At 33.4% G+C, this 14,337-nt stretch overlaps 1 protein-coding gene and 1 long non-coding RNA gene across 4 annotated transcripts; both read right to left on the bottom strand.

Moving 5' to 3' along the window:
* Positions 1 to 800: 800 nt before the first annotated feature.
* LOC107991851 (uncharacterized) lies at positions 801 to 2,529 on the bottom strand. The gene is made up of 2 exons (XR_007823848.1): positions 1,207 to 2,529; positions 801 to 1,095 (listed from the first exon to the last, which is right to left on the bottom strand). It is a non-coding gene; the product is annotated as an uncharacterized LOC107991851 (long non-coding RNA).
* Positions 2,530 to 6,730: 4,201 nt separating this feature from the next.
* On the bottom strand, positions 6,731 to 9,577 carry LOC103500252 (probable inactive beta-glucosidase 14). 3 transcript variants are annotated; one of them, XR_007823847.1, is made up of 8 exons: positions 9,242 to 9,574; positions 9,120 to 9,156; positions 8,946 to 9,004; positions 8,787 to 8,862; positions 8,433 to 8,559; positions 7,427 to 7,867; positions 7,057 to 7,268; positions 6,731 to 6,965 (listed from the first exon to the last, which is right to left on the bottom strand). XR_007823847.1 is itself a non-coding variant. In XM_051090472.1 (7 exons), the coding sequence occupies exons 1-5, from the start codon at positions 9,305 to 9,307 to the stop codon at positions 7,824 to 7,826; spliced, it is 282 nt and encodes a 93-aa protein (XP_050946429.1). In that variant the 5' UTR covers positions 9,308 to 9,577; the 3' UTR covers positions 6,731 to 6,965; positions 7,057 to 7,268; positions 7,427 to 7,823. The 3 variants fall into 3 exon arrangements, 1 of the variants encoding a protein (XP_050946429.1); XR_007823846.1 differs by having other exon boundaries at positions 7,427 to 8,559; positions 9,242 to 9,577; XM_051090472.1 differs by lacking the exon at positions 8,433 to 8,559 and having other exon boundaries at positions 9,242 to 9,577.
* Between the last annotated feature and the right edge of the window lie 4,760 nt (positions 9,578 to 14,337).

The following is a 14,337-nucleotide window of genomic DNA, read 5'->3' as shown; positions in this document are numbered from 1 at the left end:
CGAACATTGTAATTAGTGGTTGTCATCGAACATCGTCTTCCATCTTCAGCCGTATTGAGTTGGCCGAATGTTCTCTTCCATCTTCGGTCGTTGTTTTCCATCTTCAACCGTCATCTGCTGTGTTTCCAAAAGCTTAAGAAGGAGACACTGATTCTTATTCCATCCAATTCACTTTGTTTTCTTTTTTCCAACGATCTCTGGTTTCTTTTATGAATTTTCGAGGATGTTGTTGTTTGGTTCAGTTATTTAATGCTACATCTTGGGATTTCTCTATTATGTAGTTTCTTTAGCATTTCATTAGTTTGAGTTTCTTTTTAGTGTACATATAATCATTTGTTGCACCAGAATTGAGAAGAGAAAAATTAGAGGAAAGTACTAGAGGTAGAAACTGAATGCTTAGACTAGAGGTTATGGAAAGTTTTAACCTTTGTTAATTTGTATCAGTGGCAGTCTTGTGCTCATTGTGTTGGGACTTGATTTTCTTGTTACTTAAGTAGTTCTATGTGAAGTTGTGAATTTAGGTTCTACATCATTTTGATGAGGTGAATATAATGCTCAAATTATTGTAGTATGAACATTTTGTTGTACAGAGAACGATATCCATGAATGCCTCTTTAAGATTTTCTTTTATGATGATTGTCTTGTGTGTGGTGTGGGGTTTTAATTTTTAATAAGAAAATGAGTTGATTTAATAAGAAGAATAATAATAATTCGTAACTGAAGTAGCTAAATGATATGGGTTCAAATATTGGTGGAAAAATGTAAAGACTCAACCTCTTATACTAAGTTGTGGCCTTTACTTTAAAAGAAAAGAATTAAATTTATTTAAAGTAAATAGAAAATAAAACAAAATTGAAAATTATCGTTAAAATTATAAATAGAATGTACGAAAATAAATTAAAATAGAATTCCTATCTCGGGTCCTACTAGTTTTAAAGAAAAAACAAGGAAATAAATAGAATAAAATAAAATGAAAAGAATATCGACACTGAAATCTGACACATGACGTAAGCGGAAGCAAACGTATCCCTATGGCTCGCCACTGTCACTTCTGGTCATTCGCCAGCTTACCTTTGCTCTTACCTCTGCCTCTGCCTGAAAAATAGAAATAGAAAGAGTGAGTATAAAAATATACTCAGTAAGGGACCCACTACTAGTCCCGCTAGGTGCCTGTTATCTTCCTATTAGAGTCCTGAAGAGTGCTACCCCTAAACTGGCACGTTTCCAAACACGTGCAATCTGTGATCCCGTAGGAAGAAGCTGGTCTTTGATGAACACAAAGGAACACATAAGACGATCAGACTTTGAGTGATCCCGTCGAATCACTCAAATCATGTCTATGTCAATGTCAATGTCAGATTGGTGGTCCCGTCGAACTACATAGTCATAAGTATGAGCGATCTCGTCGGATCTCTCAAATCATGTCTATGTCAATGTCAATGTTAGACTGGTGATCCCGTCGGACTACATAGTCATCAAAAGAGTGGTGATCCCGAAGGACACTCATATGAGTACGACTTTAATAGGTAAAGCTAACAAACACCCTATCCATAGCATGCACATAACACATTATCAAATCATATCATAACATATCATGCCACAACATGACATACCATACATATCCTATCATATCATCCTCAATCGCAATATAATATCATTAAAACGCAGGTGATAACATCGATGCATTATCAGCTCTAACCACAAAGTCATCTAGCAGTCATATTTACAATATCAGTTTCTATCTATAACCTCAAGTTCTGTAGCTAGCCATCATCAGTACATAACCATTCATACATGTGGTCTCTTTGAATTTAACTCTAGGGTCTAGTAGTAGAATCTCTTACCTGGAGATTACCTGGTAGCGGTAGACGAGCTTTTCCGAATAATGAAGTCCCGAGACTCAGGTTGAATTCCAATTCAACCCTAACTGATGAGGAAACAAGGTTCTCAGTTCCTTCCAATTAAAGTTAGCTGAGCCAAAAATTTCCTTCCAGGAAACAAGAGAAATTAAAGTAGGGTTTGACTAAAGTAGCTAAAGGAAACAAGGTTCTCAATTCATTCTAGAGGTGGCTCACGCACGGCTCGGGTACCAAGGTTCAACTAGGTCGCGACTCGAAAAGCGGAGGCAACTCGCATGGCTTGAATGGAGGGATGATGTCAGCGGTTTGGAGGACGACTTGGCTCAAACGAGTGTAGAGTCGGTGCGACTGTGGTTGACGTTTGGCAACGACGGCGGCTAGTTGATCGTCGGTGGCTGCTTCGAGACGATGCGGCGGGGCTCCACGTGAACGGCAGGCGAGCACGGTGTGAAGATGATCGGCTCACTGGCTTTTGGATGGTTGACGATGCTCAGATTCATGCGAACGGCTCGGCTCACAGAAGCGACGCGCGATGACTGCACGGCGGTGGTGGCAGCTTCCGATGGAGGATAACGACCGGCAAGGAAACGGTCGTCGATGGTGGCGACGGAGAGGGTTTCCTTGTGAAGACTTCCTAGGGTTCCTTTAGGGTTTGTGATGGAGAAGAAGATGCAATTAATGCCTCACGTGTTTCAAGGCCACTTAAATACAAAAAGGGTATATATATGTTTTTTCCTTCATTCTCCTCTTTTCCTCTTTCCTAAATCCTTTTTTCCCAAATAAAATATCACCATTATCTTTTACCAAAATTAAATCAATTTTCTCTCTCCTCAACCAATCACGTCACCTTTTTATCTCCTTCAAATATCTTTTCATAAATAATTATATTATTTTCATAATACAATTATTAAATCCTTAAATCCAATAATACACCTAACATAATTAAATCAACCCACCATAATTACCCAATTAGATATTTCTCCAAAATATCTAAAATTTCTACTTCCCCCAAACCAATTACTTTAAGAAAAAAAAATTATATAACACCCAAAATTTAACATTAAAATTAAATTACCTCAAATTTTGGGGTGTTACAAAAAAAGCATATGGGTCTTCAATGGTTGTGCCTCTTACAAAATGTTTGTTTTAATGTCTCAACGAAAATGAATCTTATTTTCTTTATTTGTTTCGTCGAGGGGAAATTTGTGATAGGGGCTTCAAAAAACCTAATGTTGTGTAGGAATTTATTTTCTTTATTTGGTTAGTTAGGGGGGAGGGGAAATTTAGTCTTATTAACAGAATGTTTATTCAATCTCCATATTTGTTTTCTTTTTAATAATCTCAACAAAACTTTTTCAACTAATTTAATTTATGTTATTTTTCACTAGATTTACAATTATGGATAAATCATGGATGCAAAAAAGTAGATTATCCAAAGAACATGAGTTGGATGTTGAAAATTTCATCAAATTTGGATTTTCGAATGCAACTACTTCCTACATTTGTTGTCCTTGTTTGAAATGTGGGAATTATGAAAAGCATAGTAGAAAGGATGTTAGAGATCATTTATATGTTAATGGTATTGATGAAAGTTATAAAATTTGGTTTTGGCATGGTGAAGAACTTCTTAACTCATCTTTTCTATGGAGAATCTTCAACGTTTGGCACACATACATGTGAAAAGAATGATGCAGGAAATGTAAAAGAAATTATTGGAGTTGCTCAGGAGGATTATTTAAAAGACCCAAATGGATTTGAGAAGTTTCTTATTGATGCTGAAAAATAATTGTATGAAGGATACAAAAAGTATAGCAAGTTGTTATAAAAGTTAGGTATGGATGGAGTCATACCAGTTTTTCGGAATTACTTAAAACTTTGAAGGAAATTCTGTCAACTACCAATGAACTCCCAAATTCATTGTATGAAGCAAAGAAAATATTAGGTGCATTAAGAATGGAATATGAAAATATTCATGCATACCCTAATAATTGTTGTCTCTATAGGAAAAAAGTTGCTAATGCAACTGAATGTCCTAAATGTGGTCAATCGAGATGGACAAACATTACGGATAGAAATGAAGAGAGAAAGTAAATTCCATCAAAAGTGATACGGTACTTCCCACCCATTCCACGATTTAAAAAGCTTTTTAGAAGTATTGAATGTGCTGAAAATCTGACTTGGCATGCTAGTGAAAGAATTGAGGATGGTAAGTTACGACATCCAGCAGACTCTCCAGCATGGAAGTTAGTAGACTTTAAACGGTCAGACTTTGGTTTTGAACCTAGAAATCTTCGTTTAGCATTGTCAGTCGATGGAGTAAATCCTCATGGTGACATGAGTTCTAAAAACAGTTGTTGGCCGGACCATGGTTATTTATAACCTTCCACCATGGTAGTGTATGAAAAGAAAGTACATGATGCTATCAATGCTAATTTCAGGGCCAAAACAACCGGAGGATTATATAGGAACATACTTCGGACCACTAATTGAAGACTTAAAACTTTTATGGAAAAATGGTGTTGAATGTTATGATGGTTATCGAAAATAAGTATTCAACTTAAGGTTAGTTTTGTTGTACACAATCAATGATTTTCCTACATATGGTAACCTAAATGGATGTTGTCATAAAGGGTATAAGGCATGCCCAATTTGTAGAGATAATACAAATTCTATAAGGTTACGACATGGAAAGAAAATAGCTTACCTTGGACATCGAAGATTTCTAGCACGCGATCATCCATACCGATGAAAAAAAAAGTCATTCAACGGTAAAAAAGAACTTGGTACCATTCCAGAACCACTTTTTGGGGAGTCTGTGTACTTCAAGTTGAAACATCTTGAATTTCCTAGAGGAAAGAAGATTCATAAAAAGCTATCGATGAATAGAAGTGAAAAGATTTATTGGAATAGGTTATCTTCCTTTTTAGAGTTGCCATATTGGAAAGATTTTCATGTTAGACATTGTTTAAATGTGATGCACATCGAAAAAATGTTTGTATGAATATCTTAGGTACGCTTCTTGATATTCCTGGTAAAAGTAAGGATGGGTTGAATGGTAGACATGATTTAGTTGATCTAATACTTCGACTGGAGCTTGCCCCTATTAGTAGTGAAAAGAAAATATTCATTCCTACTATGTGTTATACTCTTACAAAGGAAGAAAAATGATGTGTTTTGAAGACTTTGTAAAAAATAAAGGTTCTCGAAGGGTACTCTTCCAATATTAGAAACCTTGTGTCAATAACAGATTTGAAACTTAATAGTTTAAAATCTCATGATTGTCATGTGCTCATACAATAGTTGTTTCCCACTGCGATAAGATCGGTGCTACCGAAACATGTTCGTTATGCTATAACTAGGTTGTGCATCATTTTCAATTATGTATGCAACAAGGTGTTAGATGCGCAACAATTAGATAAGTTTGAAGAAGATATTGTGGTAACATTGTGTTTATTTGAAAAGTATTTTCTCCTTTCATTCTTCACAATCATGATTCATCTTACAATACACATAGTTAGGGAAGTCAAACTTTGTGGCCCTATATATCTTAAATGGATGTATCCCTTTGAAAGATTCATGAAAGTCATCAAAAACTTTGTGAGGAATAGATATCGTCCAGAAGGTTGTATTGCTGAAAGTTATTTAATAGAAGAAGCTATTGAATTTTGTTTTGATTTCTTATCCGGAGTAGATCCCATTGGGCTTGGAACTTGCAAGTTACAAAACTATTTAGACACTTCAAACATTGGAAGACCATTGTCAATAAGAGTTCCATTCAAACCTAAACAAGAACATCTACATCAAGGTCATCGATATGTCTTGGAAAATACAATTTTTTCATTGCTTTCTTCATTGTTTCATTGATTTTTATATAATTAATCTAACCATATTACAATGTTTGAATGATGACTACAAAAATAACATATGAAGGCTTTGCAACTACAATATCGGAATAAGTCTAAAAATCAGAAATGGCTTCATGAGGAACATAATCAAACTTTTATACATTGGCTACGAGAAAAGGTATAGCGTTGAACCTAGTAATTTAGTTATACATGTTATGTGTTGCACTTGAAATAAGAATTCTCGTGGTAGGTATCAATTGAACTTGAAGTTGGAAGTACTGGAGTTTCAGATAACTTAAGGTGGATTGCTCATGGCCCTCATCCTTTTGTTATTATATATAATTGTTATTCAATAAACGGATGTCGCTATTACAAAAAATCTTGTGAACAAGATCGAAGTGTACAAAACAGTGGAGTTAGCCTAGTTGCAAAAACAATGCAAGTGTCTAGTTCTAAAGATAAAAACCCCATCATTGGAGATATGTCATTCTATGGAGTGATACAAGAGATATGGAAACTTAATTATAATACGTTTAGTGTTCCTATGTTTAAATGCGATTGGGTTCAGAATAGTCACTAGAAGAAATTTAGCCTTTAATATTGATTTTAAACTGACATGAAAGGCCTTTAATGTCGCTTGGCAACCGACACCTTTTCGAGTGTTATTAAAGACCTTTGATGTCGGTTGGACTTTAATGTCGGTTTAAAAATGACATGAAAGACCTCTTTAATGACAGTTTACAATTGACATTAAAGGCATCTTTAATGTTGGTTTTCAACCGACATCTTTGATACTGTTATTGAAGCTCTTTAATGTCGATTTAAAACCGACATTAAAGAGGCCAACAATATCTATTTATAACCGACATTATAGATCCCCGTTAATGTCAGTTTAAAACCGACATTAAAGCCTTATCTTTGGGTCCGTTTTTATAAATATATTTTAATTTAATTGTTGCATTATTGTCCATTTTTTATAAACTAACATTGGATCCGTGTAGATTATTTTTTTCTCACGCCAACAAATCAATAAAATTAATATTATTTTAGAAACTATAATATTTGTCTTTTACATTTGTATATACACAAAATGAAAATTAATATTGTGTTTATATATACATTTTACAACAATACATGAAAAAAAATCTTAATACAATACTTAAATGAGAAATCCTAAACGCCTTCTCAATCTTCAACCTTCAATGGTCGCTGGCTATTTACACAATCACTTAGCTTTCAACCCGATATGATTTCAATCATTCTACAAACAATATCAAAAATAAACCATTTAATCTTAAGAATTATAACAAGGCATCTAGAAAAAAAAAATGTGGCCTAAAAATAGATATTACCTGATCGCCTGGCTATCTACATGATCTCTTAGCTTCACATAATGGTGTTTGGCCCTCTAAGAAATGAACAATCACATATACTGGACTTCACATTGACGATCCAACGTGGCAATCCAACGCTTTGCGTTGAACGTGTGGCCAGAGCTAACTAGTTGGTTGTATAAACTGTAGACACTACAATCATCCACCTCAACATGCTCAGCCCATGTAACCTATACATATCATTCAAAACACACACACCAATTTAGTGCCTAATTTTCTAAAACTTAAATTAAATATAATGATTGATAATTAGACAACGTGTAATTTGTTTTTACTACTATATATAGTAAAAATATCTCAATTTGTTCATTAAAAAAATAATAATTACCTTAGAATAACCGTAGGGCATTTCTTGGGTTAAGCAGCCGGATGACCTTCTACATCTAAAAGCAGGAGCTAGGCGTAAATTGTCTAAGTAAACGTCAACAACAACCCATGTTCCCTCTCCATGTTGTTCACAATACCTCACAAAATAGCTCTTCCAAGTTGGAACTTGTGGAGAAGCCACTTGCAACTTGATGTCATCTTACTCAATAATAATAAACTTATATATATTGTTAGAAACTATATACTAATATATAATTGAAATATATATGTTTGGGATTGAGGAGGAATACGGATTGAGGAGGAATATTATATATTTAATTTAATTTAATTAATTAATTACAACTTGTAATTATCCGTTGTAGTTTCCAGCAACGCTGATTGATAATACTTCTAATGTCTTAGCTCTTGACACAATCCATATGAATATTGTTGACCGTTGATTCTGACAAACCCAAAAACACAAATAATGGGAATAAGGTACCATTACTGTCTGTGCGTATGCAAAAAACAAGTGAAATCCAATAAAATACTAATGATATGGGCCATTGGAATTCTAAGATGAGTTGATAGAGAAGATGTAACTAACTTATCTTCCATATTCAATTTAAACTAGAGTATAAATATGCACCAAAGGAAGATCCAATACTTTCTTAACAATTGGTTATCTATTATATCAATGCAACTATCAAGACCTCCCCTTTCCTACCATTGCATTTCATAACAAAAATATCAACACTAAATGAATTGATAATTTGATGATAGCATAGAGCGAGCTCATCTTTATCAGAAAATTTATTTGTATGTGTGTGTTTCTCTTCTTCCTTATGATCATTTATTATGAACTCTTCTTGTTCATTTTACTGAACTCTAGCTTATAGATTAATTGAAATTGTGCTGAAAAAAATGATAGGGAAGAGATGGCTTGTGATGAAGCAGAGCTTGAACTATGATTTTGTTGAAAAAAACTAATTATCAACAAAAGCTACATGATAAGGTAAGGTGACAACCTTTATTTCCCATATTTATTGAAAGCAAATATTTTGGATACGAACAGTGGTTGGAAACTGAATGTACTCTTCATACAACAACTGGATATGCTGCAACATATGTGCAAGCTGAACTCTAATGATCAATCTACCAAGTTAAAGTCCATATAAACATTAGGGTGGTGATGAGGATATGACTTCCAAAAAATTTTATTGACTAGTTTTTTCTGTTTCAATAAAACACCATCTAAATTATTATATATATATATATATATATATATATATATATATATATATATATATATATATATATATATATATATATATAATTGATTTTTAACGAAGAAAAATAAAATGTAAAGAGGGAGAACTTACTGGGCAAAATTCGGGTCCAAGAAATGGACAACTGATCAGCATTCATCGCCATAGAATCCATCAATTCAATATCTTCCTGTCAAAATGAAACACCAAAAATCATCTTAAAAACTCCTCCCTTTTTCTTTTTCATGAGAATGCTACATAAATAAAGAGTACCATAAACATGTGGTAGTGATTGTCGGCCAAATCTCCTGTGTTATTATCCTTAATTTTTCCTGCAAATTCCATAAAAACTTCTTTAGGAAAATTAAAGAATTGAGTTTCTATCAAAATGAGAAATTAGAAAGTGGGTTGAGCTTGGAATATGAGAAAAAAAATATCCCAATTTACTCTTTCCCCTTCCATCTTCAACATAACCCCCTTCAATCTGCAAACACGAAATTTTGAAGTTGAAGCGCTAGAGAAAAATTCAAACCAAGAAATAGAAGAATTGAAGGAGATGAAGAGTGTACCTGGTAAAAGGATGTGGAAGTTCCAAAGAAGAAATCGTTTGGAAAATCTAATCTTTTGATTTGCATAACCAAATCGATGTGGGTCGCCCTAAACGTGTATAGCTTCTACTTAGCTTAAACGTCGCCGTCCGAAAAGCATATGGCCGAAATGCGTCGTGGTCTGCCGTTCCCTTTAGTGACTGACCGAAACGTTGTGGGTCACCGTCGATGAGAAGAAAAGTCCTTTTGTGTGGTCGGCTAGGTGGAGATGGAGAAGAGTGAGGTTGGGGTTTTTAGTGTTCCTTTCGTCGAGATGGTAGAAAAGAAAGGGAAAAGAGTAAAGGAAGAAAGGGGAAAATAGTAAAGTAAGAAAGAGGAAAAGAGTAAAGTAAAAGAGGAAGCTTTTTTACAAAATTAAGAAAAATAAAAAAATAAAATAAAAAAGACTTTTAATGTCTGTTTTAAAAAATTAGAATCTTTAATGTCGGTTTTAAACCAACATTGAAACTCTATCTTTAATGTTAGTTACGGAGCACTTATTGCTTAGAATGGAACCAAGTTAAAGTCTTTCATAGGGTCTGCAACACATTATCATTTCCCTATCACATATACATCTTGCAAAAGTGTGCTTGCAGAACTAAAAGATAAGATATTCAATACAGTTGAGGTATATATAATTTTAACGTGCTTATATTGATAATTTTCTTGTTGTACGTACACTTGACTAAGTACTTTTAATTTTTTATGTTGCATTCATCATTGATCCAAGATCTAGGAAAAATGTTCTTCAAACTGCAGGTATTTCATTTCGTCAGTTTAAGAACTGACTAACAAGAAATATATCATGCCCACTACTAAAAAACTGGCTTTACTTGACACTTTTTACCTGTCAAGTATTGGTTTACTTGATGCTTTTCAATGTGTCAAGTAATCCAGTAAGAATAAGGGAGGTTTACTTGACAGATTTTATGTGTCAAGTAATTTGGTGTCAAGAATAACAAAGTTTTTTCTTTTGACAATTTTTAAGCGTCAAGAATAAACAATTGTTAACATATTTTCCATGTCAAGACTTTTATTTTCCTTTCAAATGAAAAATTATATTACACACCTGTTTTGAAGTCCATTTGCACATATATAAGTAGAGTCTTTGAGATTACACAAAGTCGCTAAACACTACTACAAAAAAAGACTCTTTTGACGGTTTTAAACTATCAAGAATCATTATTCTTGACGGTTTTAAAACCGTCATTGAAGCCAGTGTCAAAAATGTTAAAGTTCTTCACAGTTTGTAAAACTGTCAAGAATAGTGAACGTTCTACCTAGCTCTATGCCTAACATGAAAAATTTTAAAGTCTGTAAAATGTAAATATGTGGAAAAGCTAACGTTTGGTCTACGCTTTGGATTCTTTCGTAACATGTCCATAATAAGTGTTTTCCTCATGTAGAAAAAAGGAAGGGTTTCAACATGAGACTGCACAAGAAATCAAGAATTAAGTCATCTTAATGTACGAAGTTAGTTCTTCAAGCATATTATCTATTCACTAAGAAAATATGTATATATGCTCGTTATAATGTGCATATAAATCACTATCATTAGATTGTGCAACGTAAGAAATGTAGGGTGGTAGAAAAAACTTAGAATAACAATTGAAAGACGACACCATCAAGATACCACTTACCGCAACAAAGAATAGAAATATAAATGTGAAAAGAGTCTCGTTGTAGTAAGCTTTGTCTGGACCTAACTCCTACACATTACAATTCACAAACTTAAACAACAATAATATAATAAAATAAAAGATTGGAAAGGTAAGGGTGAGAAAGATCGATACTAACAGAGAGAATGAAGAAACTGACGTCCTGAAGAATTGGACCTGGCCAATATATGCAGTGAACTCCAAGAGCAGCATCTCCATGTATGTACTAATATCATCATAAGTCCATAGAATCAAATACACAATCTAAGAATTGGAAAGATGTGAAGATAATTTAGTAAACCCTACGGACAACAGAAAGTAAGTAAAAAATGAGATAAGTTTCTAAGACATAATTATATTAGTATGAAAGATGTAGTTCAAACTTCATATTCATTCTCGTCAATTCGATATGTTTTTTCTTTAGACCATCCTAACATTCACAGTTTAATCCTTTAGTTTTGGTATATGCAAGTAAAACCAACACAATTAATTAAAGAGGGAGAAAGAAAAAGTTTTTTGGCATACCATCCCTTACAACAAGATAGACGATCGAAGAACAAATCCAATCATAGAATCTCAAGGAAAGGGTATGGTAATCTTAAGGAGGAAATGGTGAGAGAATTTTTATGGATTTTTATGCATATTATTAAGGATGTTTATGCAGTATGTTTAGATGTTTAGAAGTTTATGTTTATGTTTATGCTGTATGTTTATGTGTTTAGATGTTTAAGGATGCTTGCTGTTGTGCTCAAAATATTTAGATATTTATGTTTATGAAGTTCATATGAGTACTGCACTTTAGTATACGTGTTTTTGTATATGTGTATGAGTATTGCACTTTAGTTCTACCACTGAAAAAGTAGCCATACATCCAAATGGAGAAATTTTGTATTGTATGTATATGAGTTTTGCACTTTTATGGTTCATATATGGTAGAGTTTGAATCATTTTAAGGATTAGTTGAGGAATTTTGATATGTTATAAGTTGTGAAATGGAGAAATTCTGATATGGACATTCAAGCCCTTATTTTCAAATGGTTTTCAAATTATTTAATCAAGAGTTGGAGAGATGAAATATAAAGTATTGATTGATAGGAATTACGAAACAGACCAACACAAACTTCTCCTTCTAAACAAATATATACATACAAAAGAAAAAAGGGTTACTTCAGTTACTATTCTTCATAATTGAGCAATTTGAGTGCGTGGTTGCAGCTAAAATTCAAACAAAACAAAGCAGCTCCATGAATTCAAAACCTAACATCCAAAATCCTTAAAAACGATGAACTTAAATCCTAGTATAAAGCAGTGTTTTAATAAATCCATATTCCAAAAGCTCCTGAACATACCATGTCTCTATGAAGGGCCGTTGTTTAACAGGTTTTTCAAGATTTCATTTAACTTCTCAATACCACTTTCACAAATGCCTCCCTCCCTCATCCTCAACTCCCTCAATTTTTCAAACATGAAGCTTTCATGCCTTAGTGTAGAAGGAATAACAACATACTCCGAAAGATCCTGAAACCAAACAAAAGTTCAAAAAATTGAACAACATTTGTTAATATATATATATATATAACCAGGCCATATGTATATGAATAATACCTCCACAGCAAGAACATTAATCACTATTGAATTTGCCTTTTGAAGTAGATAAAACACACTTCTTAGATGTCCTACAATTTCATTCTTCATCTCATACATATCAAGCATTGGTATTTTATAATCTAGAGAAAATTCAACTTTTTGTTTGAAGTTGCATTTTCGTACTTTGTTAATTAATTTTCTTGTACAAGTTTAGTAGAAAAACAATTTCACATATTGGTAGTTATTATAATGACTTTAGATTTAGGAAATGACTTTAGATTTTGAAGCATAGGGTAACTTGATGGAAACCTAACAGAATCACCAAAATAGTATCTACTTACTCCTTTCCACTCCCACTATTTATAGTCTAATACCATAATAATGTCCCTAACTATACCCTTATAATACTGTAATAACATTTCGGAAAAAAACACAAAGAGTGATGACTTTTTTTCTTCTCCCCTACATCCTTTCTCACATCTGAACTAGTTTTAGAGTTCTCTTTAGTTGGATTTTCAGGGTGCATTTTTATTGGAATCGTTTAGTAAATATGATGTTGTATTAATCTTGATTATAGTATTGTAAGAATCAATCTGTTTAGTTCACATTCTGCACTGTTTGCATTTTTTAATTGTTACTGTTTGCATTTGTTTAATGCTTATTGTTTAATGGTTACTATTTGCATTATTTTTTTTTACTTTTTTTTGTTTTGATTCTTTTTCTAGAATCAGTAGAAATATAGTCTAAATGGAATACAAAATAATATGTTTACCACTTGAATTCCATGTTATCGAATGTAGAATAAGGGTTCAAATGAAGTTGATCTTGATCGAGCTAAAATGTGGAAGAAAGCTCGAGCTAACAAACAAGGAGAGTACGACAATGACAACGTTCAGCAAGTCGTCCATAAAATAGTAAGTCCTTACTTATAGATCACACATTTCAATTATCCATTACATAAGCATTTCTATAACTTACATTAATTTTTCTATCTTTTTAAGATGAGATATCAATGAATACAGATTCATCGTTTGTGAATAGACACTATTCAAATGATGTGTTAACCCAAGCATTGGGTACAAAAGAGCACAATGGTCGTGTGTGTGGGGTTGGTGGATATTTTACTCCGATAACGTACTTTCATTCAGTTAAGAAAACATCAAAAGAAGAGACCAACATTCTACTTGAAAATGAAGAACTCCGAAGGCAAGTTAGTGAATTAGAGGCACAAATTCACTCAAACTTGTCTACACCATTGTCTGCGCACAGGAGTTGTTCAAGGCCAATAATATTAGAGGGGATTGAAGAGAAGAGTAAGAGAGTGGAAGTGGAATCGATGGACAAACCAAAAGAGAATGAAAAGAAAGGGAAGGAGGTGTTGCAGAACAATGAACCAGAGTTTGACGTCTTCAATGTACGTAATCCACTATTAAATTGGAATGTCTAATATGTACGTCTTACTGAATGTGGATGTTCTTGAATTAGGAGAGAGGCTTAATAAAAATGCCTACGGAAAGAGAAGTTGTATGTGAGTTTTGTATGTGAGTTTTATGTGGTTGACAGAGAGTTTTACATCTTCAAGGTACGTAATCCTCATTTTTTAGGGCCATTAGGGATACTTGAGTGGATTGGTCCCATAGCTTATCGTTTGGCGTTGCCTCCAGCATTTTCTGTAGTACATGACGTATTCCATGTCTCTATGCTAAGAAAGTATGTCGCAGACCCGACACATGTAGTTGACTTTGAGCCGTTGCACATTAATGAGAACATGAGCTATGAGGAGCAACCTATTGAGATTTTAGCAAGAGAGGTCAAGATGCTCCGTAATAGAGG

This window comes from Cucumis melo, chromosome 10 (genome assembly GCF_025177605.1).
Source record: "Cucumis melo cultivar AY chromosome 10, USDA_Cmelo_AY_1.0, whole genome shotgun sequence".
NCBI classification, from domain to species: domain Eukaryota; kingdom Viridiplantae; phylum Streptophyta; class Magnoliopsida; order Cucurbitales; family Cucurbitaceae; genus Cucumis; species Cucumis melo.
This window is presented reverse-complemented; position numbering and strand designations above follow the sequence as displayed.